The sequence below is a fragment of the Eretmochelys imbricata genome, chromosome 1 (assembly GCF_965152235.1).
Source record: "Eretmochelys imbricata isolate rEreImb1 chromosome 1, rEreImb1.hap1, whole genome shotgun sequence".
In the NCBI taxonomy this organism is placed as follows: domain Eukaryota; kingdom Metazoa; phylum Chordata; order Testudines; family Cheloniidae; genus Eretmochelys; species Eretmochelys imbricata.
The window spans coordinates 81,242,452-81,256,985 of record NC_135572.1 but is presented as its reverse complement, the minus strand read 5'-3'; the positions used below and the strand labels follow the sequence as shown (position 1 = coordinate 81,256,985).

The 14,534-nt window shown below is 37.9% G+C and overlaps 1 protein-coding gene across 1 annotated transcript in view; it reads right to left on the bottom strand.

The window, feature by feature from the left end:
* Window positions 1–14,534, bottom strand: part of LMO7 (LIM domain 7) — a 48,479-nt gene that overhangs the window by 21,453 nt on the left and 12,492 nt on the right. Inside the window, exons 8-14 of the mRNA XM_077806935.1 lie at window positions 14,078–14,528; window positions 12,964–13,281; window positions 8,298–8,409; window positions 5,097–5,258; window positions 3,135–3,322; window positions 1,584–1,644; window positions 369–425 (exon numbers count right to left, since the gene is read on the bottom strand). Coding sequence (XP_077663061.1) covers window positions 369–425; window positions 1,584–1,644; window positions 3,135–3,322; window positions 5,097–5,258; window positions 8,298–8,409; window positions 12,964–13,281; window positions 14,078–14,528 — 1,349 coding nt within the window. The remainder of the gene's footprint in view (window positions 1–368; window positions 426–1,583; window positions 1,645–3,134; window positions 3,323–5,096; window positions 5,259–8,297; window positions 8,410–12,963; window positions 13,282–14,077; window positions 14,529–14,534) is intronic.

Genomic DNA, 14,534 nt, shown 5'->3' with positions numbered 1-14,534 from the left:
GCTCTTTAGCCTCTGCATTAAAGCTGTGCTGGACTGGTCAGTTTTAAGCTGTTTTGTAGGGAGTTGCAAACCTGAAACAAATCTGTTACAAGTGGAAAAGTGTTTTGAACAGCATGTCAGAGGTTTAAAAGGTTTTTATATATGTACAAAAAACATACAAAGACCCATTACCACAAAGGTAAACCCATGAATTGTAACAACAACCTGATGACCCTGGGGAAAGAATGGAAAAGGATTATGTTGCTTTGTCATGGTTGCAACAAACAAAACTGAAGAGGCTTAGTACCCAGCACCAGAGACTTATTAGGTAGAATGTACAGTGGGAACAATTTCATGAAAGTACATGAAATGTTAGATTTTTGTTTTACCTTGTTCAAAAAATTGTGACCGTCTTTTTAAGTTTTTCAAAGAAATAGGTTCAGATTCTATTTGAAAAATACAAAGAATACAAAGAAGTCAATACGGTGCTGTCTAATTACATATTTTTAATGACTGTCACCACTGAACAACAAATGACATTCATCAAACCTTTCCAATCTACAGTAACATCACTTAGAAAAACTGACAGAGAAAAGCTAACCTTTTGTTATAACAAATGCAGATTTTTTTTAGTAGGTTACACCACATAGAGATTAGTACTTCATTTTAGTACAATTGCTATCCATCTACTGTAACAGCATGGTTGACTCACTTTCTGTGGGCCTGGAGATCTGGCAGCACCATTTTTCCTACCTAAGATCCCACCCAGATTTTAAAAGTCTCTTTGATAGATTTTATAAATTTAGATGCCTTGGCATCTCTTCTCCTCTACTACTCTCAATTTAACGGTGAGTCTAATGCAATGGCACCTTTGCCTATGTATATATTCTCCTGTTCACAAGGCTCACCTATAATCCACCATGCACATTTACAATACTACACAATGTAATTGCATAAGTGGTTCCCATTAGGGAATTAGAATTCTATTAGTAGGTTTAAGTGCCTACTTTCCCTCCCCTTCTTCCCGTCCCCCCCAGGCTACCTTTGTTAACAGAGTCACTAACAATTATGGCACAGAGCCAACGATATGCAGTCCACATACACGCCCCCCTCCCCCCCCCCCGAAAAAGTAATCACTCTTGAGTTCTAGCAAAACAGAGATTTGGATGCTCTTCATCCCATGTCTCCAGGAAGGAGGTTGGAAGGGAGAGAAACCACATTTTCAAATTCTTAAAGGCAGAAGAAAGACTGATCACCGTAAGGCATCTTTATGTTATAACCACCATTGCAGAATGGAAAGGTGGAGTTAAGTTTCTGTGTCTTCTTGTTTCTCCTCTTTCATCCCTATCACACAGTCAGTCCACAACCAGTCATGCTGAGATCTAAGAACTTGTTATCAGTACTCTGTTTGCAGTTCTTAAACCATTCAATGCTCCCGGAACTAGAACTCCATGCCTCTCAGATGCAATTGGACTTACGTACTACTCTTATAGCTTTCATTTTCTCAGAGGCCCAATATTTATTTCACTGTACTAGTAATATTTACAGGTATAATCTGTGTTCTCCTCTCTCTCAATTAGCAGCTGAAAATATTGGCAGTTTACCTTTTTGCTCATGAGAGCTCATATCTGCTTGCATTCCATTTATCACTTTTGCTCCAGCATCCTACAAATAGAAAACAATTTTAGTATAATTTCATATGAATCAAGTTTAACATTTCCTCCCATAGGAATTCCACACAGCAAAGGGTGTCAGGTTGTTATAAATTCCTCAAGTTAAACAAATTGTTTAAATATTCTTGCATATATTTTATATAATAAAAAGACCGTAGGCATTTGCTAGGATTAATGACCAGTTGCGAGATGATGGCCCAAAAGGAAACCATTAATTCACCAAAAAAATGTCATGGGCCAAGATGGATACCCCAGTGTTTTGTTTATAAATAAAAGCACACAATTTCTGTTTATTGGAATGGCAGTATTCATTTAAACTGTCACTGGAAATCCCTTGTACTGAGCATTTCTAAAGAATTCAGGCTCTATAAGGGTTATTATAATCAAAAACATGTTCTGATTAATCTTAAAACAGCCTTTAAATTACTTTGTATTGATTACAAACTATTCTGGGCATACAGCAGTCACCCAAAATGTGTTATTGGCTTTAAACATCATCATCTCAGTATTAGTAGTATCCCATGTGTTTCCTATAGTATATGGAATAAACTGAACACAGCAAATCCTGCAGTAACTTTATCAAAGGCAAAATTGGCAAATTTTTAAAGGTGACCACTGCATGTACATATCTTAACAATAATTCAAGTACACAAACAATATAATGACAAAACCAAACTACTCCTCACTCCTTGTCTAATGACAAAAGCCACCATGTAAACATGTTCACACTTATTTTATTATGCAGCCAGGAAGACCAAACAGTATAATGTCATTCTGAATAAATTAGTAAATCTAAACTCTAGATCAAGGGGGGAAACAAACCCCTAGACTCAAAGAGGGCAAAGGGGAATCAGGGAACCCTCTGATTCTGTACTGGTCTCGTGTTGACATCTAGAGCAGCCTAGTGGCTGCTCTAACTTATATCAGTGGAGGACTGAAAAAACGGAGATCCAATCTGCCAAGTGCCCAGCCCACTCCTATCCTGGGGTGAAAGTGCCATCTAGCACAAGAGCTGCCACCGCTAGGTTTAGATCAATGGAGAGTTCCTCCCCACAAGTGGAATCCACTGGCTATTTATGGCCAGAATATGGCTCCTTTGTGCCGTCATTCTGGAGAATGTGCCCATGTCTGAAACTACATCAGTGCTCAAATAATTTTTATTATACCATGAAGTGTTTGTGTATTTATGAGGAAATCAGTTACCTAAAAATGTAATTGCTACCAGAACAAAAATATTGCTATGGCATCATTCTGTGACTCCATATAATATTACACAAATTTTGTACAGAAATAAGTTAGACACACAGGAATTAAAATATTTAACTGAGATTCTAGTATTCTAATTAGAAAGCAAAATGAAAACTGCTTTCCTGGAATTCCTACAATTACTTTCTTATTCCTCTGTGAGGCCTTAAAGCTTTTCCTTCATTTCTCCTCCCAAACACCCAAACACCCTTCACCCCCTGAAAAAAAAAATCTTACAGAATTTTGAAGGCTGTAGAAGAAATCTCTTTTGGCTGATATGTTTGAAGAGTTGGTATAATTGTGATCTCCAGAAGTTGCTTCAATCCATTTATTTTCAGGTGTACCTACAATGTTGGTAGCCATACTGGTGAGATTGAGGATTTTATGCCTTACATATGGCAGGGAAGGCTGGTCTTTGCCCCAATCTGATTGGCACATGGAGATCAAGAAATGAATGTGGACAGAAAAGTCAAAGTATAAAGAACAAAAGTTAGTGAAAACACATTCTCATTTTAAAAAAAGACAAGAAGAGAGAGAAAGATGAAGTAGGTAGAATTCCTAAAGACAGGAAATGGTTAGGGCTTTTATAAATAGACCAGCTTCCCATAACAAGCAAGAGTTAGTCAAAAGACAGGCTTGAGAAATACCAGCAAGTTTACTAAGATTCATTACATAAATATGAAGTTCTGTAGTTCAACATTACAAATATTAGATATTAATATTCATTGAAGTTATTTTTCCACAACATCATTGGTAAGGACAAAAGTTATCTCACCTATAATCAAGCCTTAGGGGGAGTGAGCAGTAAACTGTGTTTTAACTGACAGACACACTGCTCCTGGAATATGATCTACACATTTTACAGGAGTACAATCCACCAAATTCGCCCCTGCAAATGTATGGATGGATGGTATAATCCACACTACAATTGATTAGACCACACAGGTAAAGAATTTTAAGTGGCAGACAGCACCCTTAACTGTATAGTAACTAGGAAGAGAAACTGTCCTCACCTTAACTAAACCAAAGCAGCAAAATGGGTAAGGAGATGGCTACCCCTGGCCTAACCTCCACATTAACCTCAATCAGGAATTCAGCCCAGGAAATGGACTCTCACATCATCTTCCCCACATGCAGGACATGAGTGTATAAATGAGAAGTGCCTCAATTTACAGATGACTTAAAACCACTCAAAACCCCAAAATCAATCAAGGTCTCTGCGAGAAGCCTCCTGGGTTTATCCCAAGAGCTGACTTCATTACCTTCTAGCCTACCCTGCACTGGACACGAGACAAGTTGTGACAGACCACTTTGTTTGTTTTTAAACTAATAACTTTTTCTACCTACCCCAATGCATGAACTTCCATGCTCTAATGGTGAATGCCGAACATTCATTGCACATCAGCCATATGTGGGCAGAAGGACAATCCTTTCCTGATCCAAAAAAGGGCCAGCACCAGGGCATATCTGGATTCCTGGCAAGGCAACTACACAACCCAGAAAGAATGTAAGGGTATGTCCATGCTGCAGGGCCAGTATGGTGCTACCATGAGTAGGAAGGAATTTTTAATGCCAAATGGATGGGCTGAATGACCTAATCAGCTCTTACAGCCCTCCCCTGAATGGGCCAATCATAACCCAGAGGGGCAATGGCAAGATCTGCATTCTCCCTCCCCACCAGCTGCGCATTTCACACACATCGTCCATCCTGAGGGGGACACAGGGTGCAATGTTATATCAGAAAAGGCGGGCATTGCTGCCTCTCTCAGATGCCAGCAAGGATCCTAGGAATGGACATCCCCTCCAGGTCTGACAGAACTACCTTCTACCCCTAAACTGAGGTGGCAAGAAGGGGGCATTTTCAATTCCTTTCTGTGGTGCCCTTATGGATCTAACAAAATAATCTAGGACGTACATGCAACTATGCATTCCCTCAAAAATTAGACCAACGCAGAACAGAGTGGTCACCAGTTTAAGGTTAGCAGACTTGCTAGTGAAGTTATTTGCGATACGAACTATATAAAAAAGAAACCCCAATTGTGTTATAATAAAACAGACATACTAACAAAGCACATAGGTTCAGAAAAGGTGTTATTGAAGCAAGGACTATAGGCCCCAACCCATCTGAGCAACTTCACTAAACACAAAGCTTATTCACCTTATACAACATGCTGTAGTTGGCCCAGTGAAACAACTCACCATTTTTTCCATATCGTCTGACATCCATGACCAAGTTTCCAGTTTCTAGTGCATTGGCCATGGCTTCCTCCCACTGATTATGGTCCATTTGTGAAACTCTTGTGCCATTAACAGCAATGATTTCATCATCTACTTGCAGCTGGCCAAGGTCTGCAGTGCTACCTAACAGATCAGACAAAAAATTCCTCATGTCTGGGTATACTTAAACACTTCTACTACAGTCAGGATGTGGAAAGTGGCTATTCAGTTTGTTTCCTGAAAAAAAATGCTTATCGTTCTCGGCAAATGGGAGCTGCGGGAAGCGGTGGCTGGGCCCACACCGCTTCCCGCAGCTCCCATTGGCTGGGAACAGCGAACCACTCCATGTCTAGTTGGCAGCTGGTATCGAGCGGAGTGCTTCAAGGGTCAGTCCTCGGGCCGGTTTTGTTCAATATCTTCATTAATGATCTGGAGGATGGTGTGGATTGCACCCTCAGCAAGTTTGCAGAGGACACTAAACTGGGAGGAGTGGTAGATACACTGGAGGGTAGGGATAGGATACAGAGGGACCTAGACAAATTAGAGGATTGGGCCAAAAGAAATCTGATGAGGTTCAACAAGGACAAGTGCAGAGTCCTGCAGTTAGGACAGAAGAATCCCATGCACTTCTACAGACCAGGGACCCAGTGGCTAGGCAGCAGTTCTACAGAAAAGGACCTAGGGGTTATAGTGGACGAGAAGCTGGATATGAGTCAACAGTGTGCCCTTGTTGCCAAGAAGGCTAACAGCATTTTGGGCTGTATAAGCAGGAGCATTGCCAGCAGATCAAGGGAAGTGATCATTCCCCTCTGTTCGGCATTTGGGAGGCCTCATCTGGAGTATGGTAGTTTTGGGCCCCACACTACAAGAATGTGGAAAAACTGGAAAGAGTCCAGCGGAGGGCAACAAAAATGATTAGGGGTCTGGAGCACATGACTTATGAGAAGCAGCTGAGGGAAATGGGATTATTTAGTCTGCAGAAGAGAAGAATGAGGGGGGATTTGATAGCTCCTTTCAACTACCTGTTGAAAACAGCTATCAAATGATGGAGCTTGGCTATTCTCAGTGGTGGCAGATGACAGAACAAGGAGTAATGGTCTCGAGTTACAGTGGGGGAGGTTTAGGTTGGATATTAGGAAAAACTTTTTCACTAGGAGGGTGGTGAAGCACTGGAATGGGTAACCTAGAGAAGTGGTGGAATCTCCTTTCTTAGAGATTTTTAAGGTCAGGCTTGACGAAGCCCTGGCTGGTTTAGTTGGGGATTGGTCCTGCTTTGAGCAGGGGTTGGACTAGAGGACCTCCTGAGGTCCCTTCCAACCCTGATATTCTTTGATTCTATGAAAGACAATGGGAGAAAGCTGTCAGTTTCAAAGATCCTGGATTTTGTCTCCAACCTTGTTTTTCCAGGCAGGGAACTAGACATCAAAAGACTTGACTGAGCTAAAATATGTCTTCAAAGTGAGTGGTGTACTGCTGCTCAACTGGAGTAGCAAAAGAGGGCATGGAATTGCATGTGGGAAAAAGCTAGAATTTCAAATAAGCCTCCAGGAAAAAAGTTGAAGAATTCAAGGTCACACAAATCCTCCCATACCACCACCAGAAGGTAACATATCCAGGACCAGACCAACCAACCAAATTTGAAGCAATGGCACTTGCTGGGGTCTCCAGATTACATCTGTAGACATATATCAGATGACCACTTGTGTGTACTGAGCATTTTTTCATTCCAGTGCACAGGCTTTTATATAAAGATTGAAGCACTTAGTTAAGGTATTTTTTCATATTTTTCCTGCAGATAAAAGGTATTTTCCTTTCTAAGAAGTGTAAATATTGCCATTTTTCTACTCTTATTTTTGATACAAGTATTTCTTTAGTTCTATTTGAGCATTATGGTAGCAAACTAATGCTCAGCTAGCTTCATATAGTAAAATTAAAATATTTCTGATTTACACTAAAGAGCATATAAAGAGAGCCCTTTGCACAAAATAACAGACTTAGCGTCAGTGTAAACAAATCTAAATTGCCTTTTGGATAAAGCAGTTATCAATTGTTTTAGCCTGTTTTATCTGGAAGGAGCAAGCCATGATTAACAGTGATTTAAAACCTGGCCTTAGCTTTTATTTTAAAGTCAACGCATAAAGTGATTGTTACAATTATTTTTCTCTCTGTGAAAAGAAATGCAATTAAGTGCCAATCCAATGTGAAGCTTCCAATGGTGTCTTCTCTGCTCCTATTTTAAGCCTGTCTCATTGAAAGGTAATAGTGTAGTTGTAAGCAAGGACATTATCGAATATGGGGTGAATGTTACTGAAAAAATATCTGTGTACTCCATAAGACTTGACAGTTTATAGTTTTGGGGGAAGAGGGAGTTGGATGAATTATTGATAGGAGAAATTTTTAAAACAAACAACAATGTAATACAAATCATTTTAATTTGTTCTTTAAAACAAACTGCAAGAAACTTAAGAGATATTGATTAAAGAAAGATTAATTTCCACAGGAAAAAAAATGATTAATCCTGGATATTAGTAAATATCTGAAGAAAATGGTACTATAATTTATGAGTATTTATTCCAATACCAAATGAAACTCAGACTAATTCCTTTTTGCTACTTCAATAAAAAAATATTTCACGCAGATAATTTAGAAGCTACTATTACTCATGGAATGTAATATTTTACAATCTTTAACATAGTGGAGGAAAGGAAACCTGAAATTAAAAAAAAAATCTGCTCAAAAATACCTTTCCTATGCACCTGTTTATAGGTTGTAGGAAGTGAAACCTTTTAAAATATACTCCAGGAGAGGAGCAGTCTATATTTTATATGCATGCCCCTGTGACATCCCTAAGTAATTGTATTTAGCAGACATTCTGAAGCCTTAGAATAATGTCTGGTAAATAAACCAGAATTTACACCATTGCTATGTATTTAAGGCTTCTTTACTTCAGAATACACTTTCAAATATTTCTAAATTAAACCAATTGTAGTGGATGAAGATACAAAGGAATCGTAGTGTATTTAGCCTTTAACAGTCAAATGCTGTTTTCTTTTCACTTTCTTTCCATCTAAATTCTTTGGAAGAAGATTTTTATTCATCATTAAAATGAAATGCCTGTGTCTAGCAGTCTCAATCCATTAACAGTAAGAGAAAAGTTCATAAAAGGGTTAAATATTAGTTTACCTTCAATTGTCTGTACCAAAACCCCAGAAGGTTTCCAATTTGTGGTGAACCCAAAGTTCCGACTGTTACCAGATCTCTGGTTTATACTGATTCTCATTTCACTGTACTTGTCCTGAAAAATAAAACATGACACTGCACTATCGGGTGTCACAGGCATCTACATGAAGGAAAGTTTATCCACTAAATAAGTGAGGCTACTCACAACATATGCTTTAATTATCTATTAACTGACTATAAAGCGGTTTTCTTTGTAGAACATGCTAACTAGGTTTTTTATTTAGATAATTTATGTTTTAAAGGTTACATAGAAGACATTTAGTGTACACACATATTTAACTGTGTGTAGATATTATTAAATTCATCATAGCATGCTGCTTAGTGCAAAATGCTTTAATAAGAGTTTATAGGAATTAGAGGACAGTGTGACACCATGGAAAGTGAAATGGACTGCTAGTTTACACAAATTGTATCTCAGGAGACCGATTTATTAAATTAATTATGAAAGATTTGAAGAAATGGAAACCCTAAATGGGTCGTCATACATAATATAGTTAACCTGTGGAATTAACTGCCTCATAAGACTGAAGCTCATAACCTAACTGGAATTTGAAAAAGCTGCATAAAATGACTCATTTAATCTGTACATTGTGCATACTAAGGCAGGGGTAAGCCATGCTCCTTTAGGCCCCAATCCTGTAACAGAATCTATTAATGTGGACAACTGCCTCTGTGTGGAGTTCTAATGAATGGGTTCTGTATAAGCAGAGGGATCTTAAATTGTAAGCAAATTACTAGAGCAGCTCAGAAACAAAAATTTCCATTCCCTGGGAAATTCTAACATTTTGAAATTTACCATGAACAAGAATTCTGAAAAATTCAACTCAGAACTATGAAAAATATTATTTCATTTTGATAATATTGAAACACTACAATATAATGTAATATGATAGAATATAAACACTGAAAAAATTAATTGACATTATAAAAGTCAAAGTGAAATATATGTTTCAACATTATCAAAATGAGAAAATCATAACACTTCATTTAGACTTTTTTTGGTTGAAATTGCTGCTAAAATGGACATTTCCACAAAATGAGTATGTCAGTACTAAACCCTTTACTGGGGCAGAGTAGGCCACTATTGCTGTATTACATACAGTATAATACAGGAGATAACCAGTTCGTATGAATGAGCAGCAAGCAGCAACAGGTCCAGCACCGTCCCTGGTGCAAAGAAGGAACTGAGGGTGAGGAGAACTGGCAGTGCCCTATATATCACGGATACTGCTGAGGGAAAAACTTCCCGCACCGGTGCATGTGGCGAGCACACACGCCTAAGTTGAATGGACATGAGCAAGCACTCAAAGAGGAATACAAAGATCTGCATAATTCCTGGACATTCTACACTGTTCTGAGTAGCAACTGTCCTCAAATCTCCATCCATATACTTACAAATTTTGTCATCCTAATTTCTGGCCTCTACCCTCATCATGTCACTTTCTAACCCCACATACATTAATATCAAAACAATTCAGTGAGAGGAATTATTCTAAGTAGTGATGGGGGAAGAGCTAAATTATAATGAGCAAGGAAGAGCAGGGAAAATATAGCGAGTAATAAGACTGGGTGGGATGACACGATGAAAAGGGTGTTCCAAGCAGAGGCAGCCATATGGTTCGGCAAGTCTAACAGCGATAGCCAGTTGTGCAGAGGGGTTTACAGTAGTCAGAGCCCAGGCTGCAGAAGAGGAACATACTACATCAATATGACATTTCTACCTGTTTACCAGATAATCATCTTGGCCAATAAAGTCACAGACACTCACAGTATATAAGTCCAGGACAGATATTTCTGAGTTAATTATTAGTCCAAGATATAGCTATTAGCTTATAGACCAGTAAATGTCCTTATATTATTTAAATAGGCTTTTACTTTTCTTGCTATACAACTGATCTCATTAAATATAAAGAGAGCATTATACTAAAGTTAATGTAGTATATTGAGTAAGTTCAATACAGTATCATATATTAAGAACGCTTTTGGCTCTTAAATGTTCCATAAATGTAGGGTGGATAAAAATCAATGATATTTTTATTTAAATTAAATACATTTTCTTTTTCGAAATAAACCTACTTAAATTTAAATTTGAAATTATGACAACATATGCTAAAACCTAAACTTAGTATAATTTATGAAAAAATCATTTAAAGTTTTAATGCAAATCAAACTGCTGAACTAGGAGAAGTCACTAGCTAAGCACTGAAACCAGACAGTTTGTTGAAGTACTAAACTAGCATTTGAAAGCAGTAGTCTCTTCTGCAGGTGCAGAGAGATAATTTTCTTCATTTCAATTTATTCAACTAGTTCAGTTCAATAACAAATGGGAACATAGGAAAACTTGTTTTCCTCTTCTAATCCATGGATTAAAACTAGGTACAAGAGAGTGAGTTCTACTAGTTCTAAAGTTTTGAAGGACATGGTGATCAGAAACAATCATTTCAATTTACCAAACTATAGATACAACTTACTTTGCTCAATAAATCAGTTCGTTTTAATGCAAAATATGTTTTGATAAGGAAAAAAGTTTACACATTCAGCATATTTAAGATAGCATTTTCATGATCTTTTATTAGTTAAATAAACCTATTTTTATTGAATTCGAATTTCCTTGCAAATCAGTCTAGTAAATAAGAAATGCACCATTCACCATTTTCTATCATAACAAAAAGTAACAATTAAGAACCTGAATAAATGTATGTTAAGCTATATAATTGCTTAAATAAATGAGTGTAGATAGTGTATTCTCCTAATTAGCAAAAGTAGTATCTAATTTAGTGTATAGACTAGATTCATTTGCATATCAACACATACTGATATGCAAATAAACTAATGAGACTCAACCTTTCTTCAGGAAAATAACTGAAAAATACAATTGCAGAATCAGTTAAACTTGATTATTTAAATCAGTGATTTAAATTGCTCAGATTTATATCAATCCACCCTGCAAGAAGGGCTCATGTCTATTATTTTCATCTCCTCAATCTGAAGATGTGTTCTGTCTCCTCAAGCCCAGCTGTCAACAGAAGGGCAATCCGGCTCCATGCACTGAACTGCACCATTTGGTCAGGTCCACCCCAATGCCTACAGTGCTCTACAAACTCTGCATGAATGGTTCAGTGGTTCACAGAGACACCAGTCTCTCACTTGGCTGTGCAATGCCTTTCTAGCACACAAGGGGACATCTCAATATATGGGAAAGGAGTTCCCACCTTAACTATAGCTTGTTTGACGCATGCTGTATTAAAAAAAAAAAAAATTCCTCATTTGCCAGGCAGGAGAGTTTACCATCACGTACCTGATAACCAAGCCCCAGCTAGGCTTGGTCTGAGTTTTGATACAGAGAATAAAATGAAATCTGATCCAGAAAATTTTGTTTCTATTCAACTCACATGAGCCACAAAAAAGGACCCATATCTAAGCTAATATAATTCTTTTTACTGCAACGCACTGAAACTGTCTCCTCCCCCTACATGCCACAATCATGCTGTCAGAACCTTTGATTAAATAAAGTAGGATGACAGGCCCAGCAGCGATGCTAGGAGCCTGTGGTGTAAGCTGAAAAATACTTCATTTCAAAGTTGTTGTTTTTTAAAAAAAACTGTTCAAAGTAATATTTGCAAATCTATTTTAAAACAAAAATAGAGCAGGAAGTGATTGAACCATTTGGAATTCAGGGTCCTGTATTTTCCCTGCAACAGCTGACATAATTGCTATCTACAGCAGCATAAACAATGTAGAGAATGCAACTCCCAGCATGATCTTGGGAGTTAGTGAGGTTGTCAACTGTTGCAAGAAGCTACTGACAGCTGACACTGTTAGTATTCAGGTTACATTTGAAAGAAGGGACTGAGGGCAGGAAACAGCAGTCAGTAGCGGAAGGATTATGGCACCTTACGTGCCCCAGAGCTCTTAAAGTAGAGCACAAGACCTAACTTCTGAACCAAAGTTGGAAACTTTTCATTAAACAGGCAACTATTGAGGAAGTGATTTATTTTTAAAAGTAATTCGTGAATACAGTCATTAGAGTAAACCAAATAAAAATTATTGTGTTTGTGTGGAGGAGGGGGGTGGGGAGAGAGACCAAAAAACCATGCCTCAAGCCATTGCAGTAAAAAGTGAAACCTGGAGTGATGCTTAGCACATTTAAAGGTCAGATTTTCAGAAGCTGCCATTCATTTTGCCACTTAACGTCTGAGGGTGCAAATAAACGCTAGTGCAAATAACCTAATTAAACCCACAAACCAGATTCTTCAATGTCCTAGTGACCTTAATTGCTGCTGCAAATAACAGAGTACAAAAATAGAAACCTGCTTGATGCTAAGCTGAAAATTTGGCTCAATTTTCACAAGAAACAGAGTCAAACTCAAAACAGAGAAAAGAGGTTTAGAAAGATTGTAGTAATTAAAAGAACAAATTACACAGGCCAAGTATTCCTTTTTTCATCGTCCATGGGAAAGAGAAGTGCTTCTTAAGCGAAATGGGTTAGCTGTTTATCTGAATACCTCTCATTGGTGAAACATGTTAGCCTACGGTTTTAATAATCTTTGTTCACACAGTCCTAGTACTACTAGGTTACTGTGGGTAATTATATACTTTTCAAACTCACCTGTGACACTGAAACCTCTGACTCTGGCAGGTTTCTTATTTCTGCAGAAGCTGCAACTGTAACAGGGTCAGGATGAGTATAATACTCTGATTTAAGATCAGGGGACACTGCATCCTGGTATTGGGATGTAGCAGGAGCTCTCAAGGTAGGAGACTCTTTTCTTTTAATGCTTTCCTTTTCTTCCTCACCACCACTTGTCATTGCATCTGCGGAGAGAAGTGGTCCTGCTTCCAGTGTTGAAAATGAATAGCTGGTGAGCAAAGTTTGAGATCTCTTGGCTCCATCTACTTCTCCATTATATTTCTGGACATCGTCCACCTGGAATGAAAATGCTGTTGTTTATAAAGGCACATGCTGCTTTGTTTTAAAGCATAAAAGCCTCAAGTTTGGTTCTCAACAAATTAAGCTAAACAGTCCAGAGAGCTCAGCCCAGAAGTTTTTTTTATCTTTTTCTCCATCCATTCTTTCAATGCAATTTCCAATTGCCACACGCACTACCCTATTATCCACTATTACTAAAAGAGCAAGATGGGTTATTTCCCCCTTGTCAGATGCATGTGAGCAGGATAACTAATTCAGGTCTGGATTTAAAAGAAATGCATTAAAATAGCTTTTAGCACATCAGTTTCAAAATTAGGGCAGCTAGGGAATTATGGAAAAGACAATACAATTTATGCAGATATGCTGATTGCCCATATTAGGTTTCATTAACAAGGGGCAGATGCTCAGCTGGTGTAAAATTGTTCTCGTTCCATTGACTTGATGGAATGACAATTTACAGCAGCTAAAAGTTAAATTATGCTAAGTAAGCTTCAGAAAAATGTACTGATATGTCAATAAATTTTCTGGCAAGAAAACACGAACTTTTACAAAAAATATTGTATCAATATATTTATCAGATGCCTATTCATAGGAAACAGATGGTCATTTTAAGTACATAAACATCAGCAATTGTTTAAGCACTAACAGAATTATCTGCTCCATTATTAATACATCCTTTGTTAAACAGGGGCAGGAAATTTAAAACTAAATGCATGAAAAAGTTAAAACGGTATTGGGTTAATTATTCAAGATAGTAACATTCACAAACATGAATAAATTGAAGAAATTTTACCGTAAATGATCTGGGAAGTGATGAAATTCCTCTTGAGTGGACACCAAAAGGTCTTGGTGTAACCACAGATGTTAACCTAGAGGTATCTGTTTTCTGGCTACTTCTGGGGAGAGAAGCTGAAACCCGAGCTGACCCCATTTGTGCATTCACTGAATGGTGAGTAGACAAAGGGACTGAGCTCTGTTCTTCTAATAGGCTTTTAGATGGAATTTGAGTTTCAGCTGTTGCATAGATCTCTAGCTTTTGAGAATTCTCTTTGTTAGTTTGTGCAGCATATGATTTTTCATTCTTCTTAAAGCTGTAAGAGGCATCTTTTTCGACAAGATAATCTTTTGCTACTGATGGTCTGGAAGGATGTTTTTCTTCACTGAATACATCATCTGATGAATACATTCGAGTGCGTTCACTCTTTTGCTGCATGTCGCTGTAGGATCCTTGATCTCTGTTCTCCCTAAGG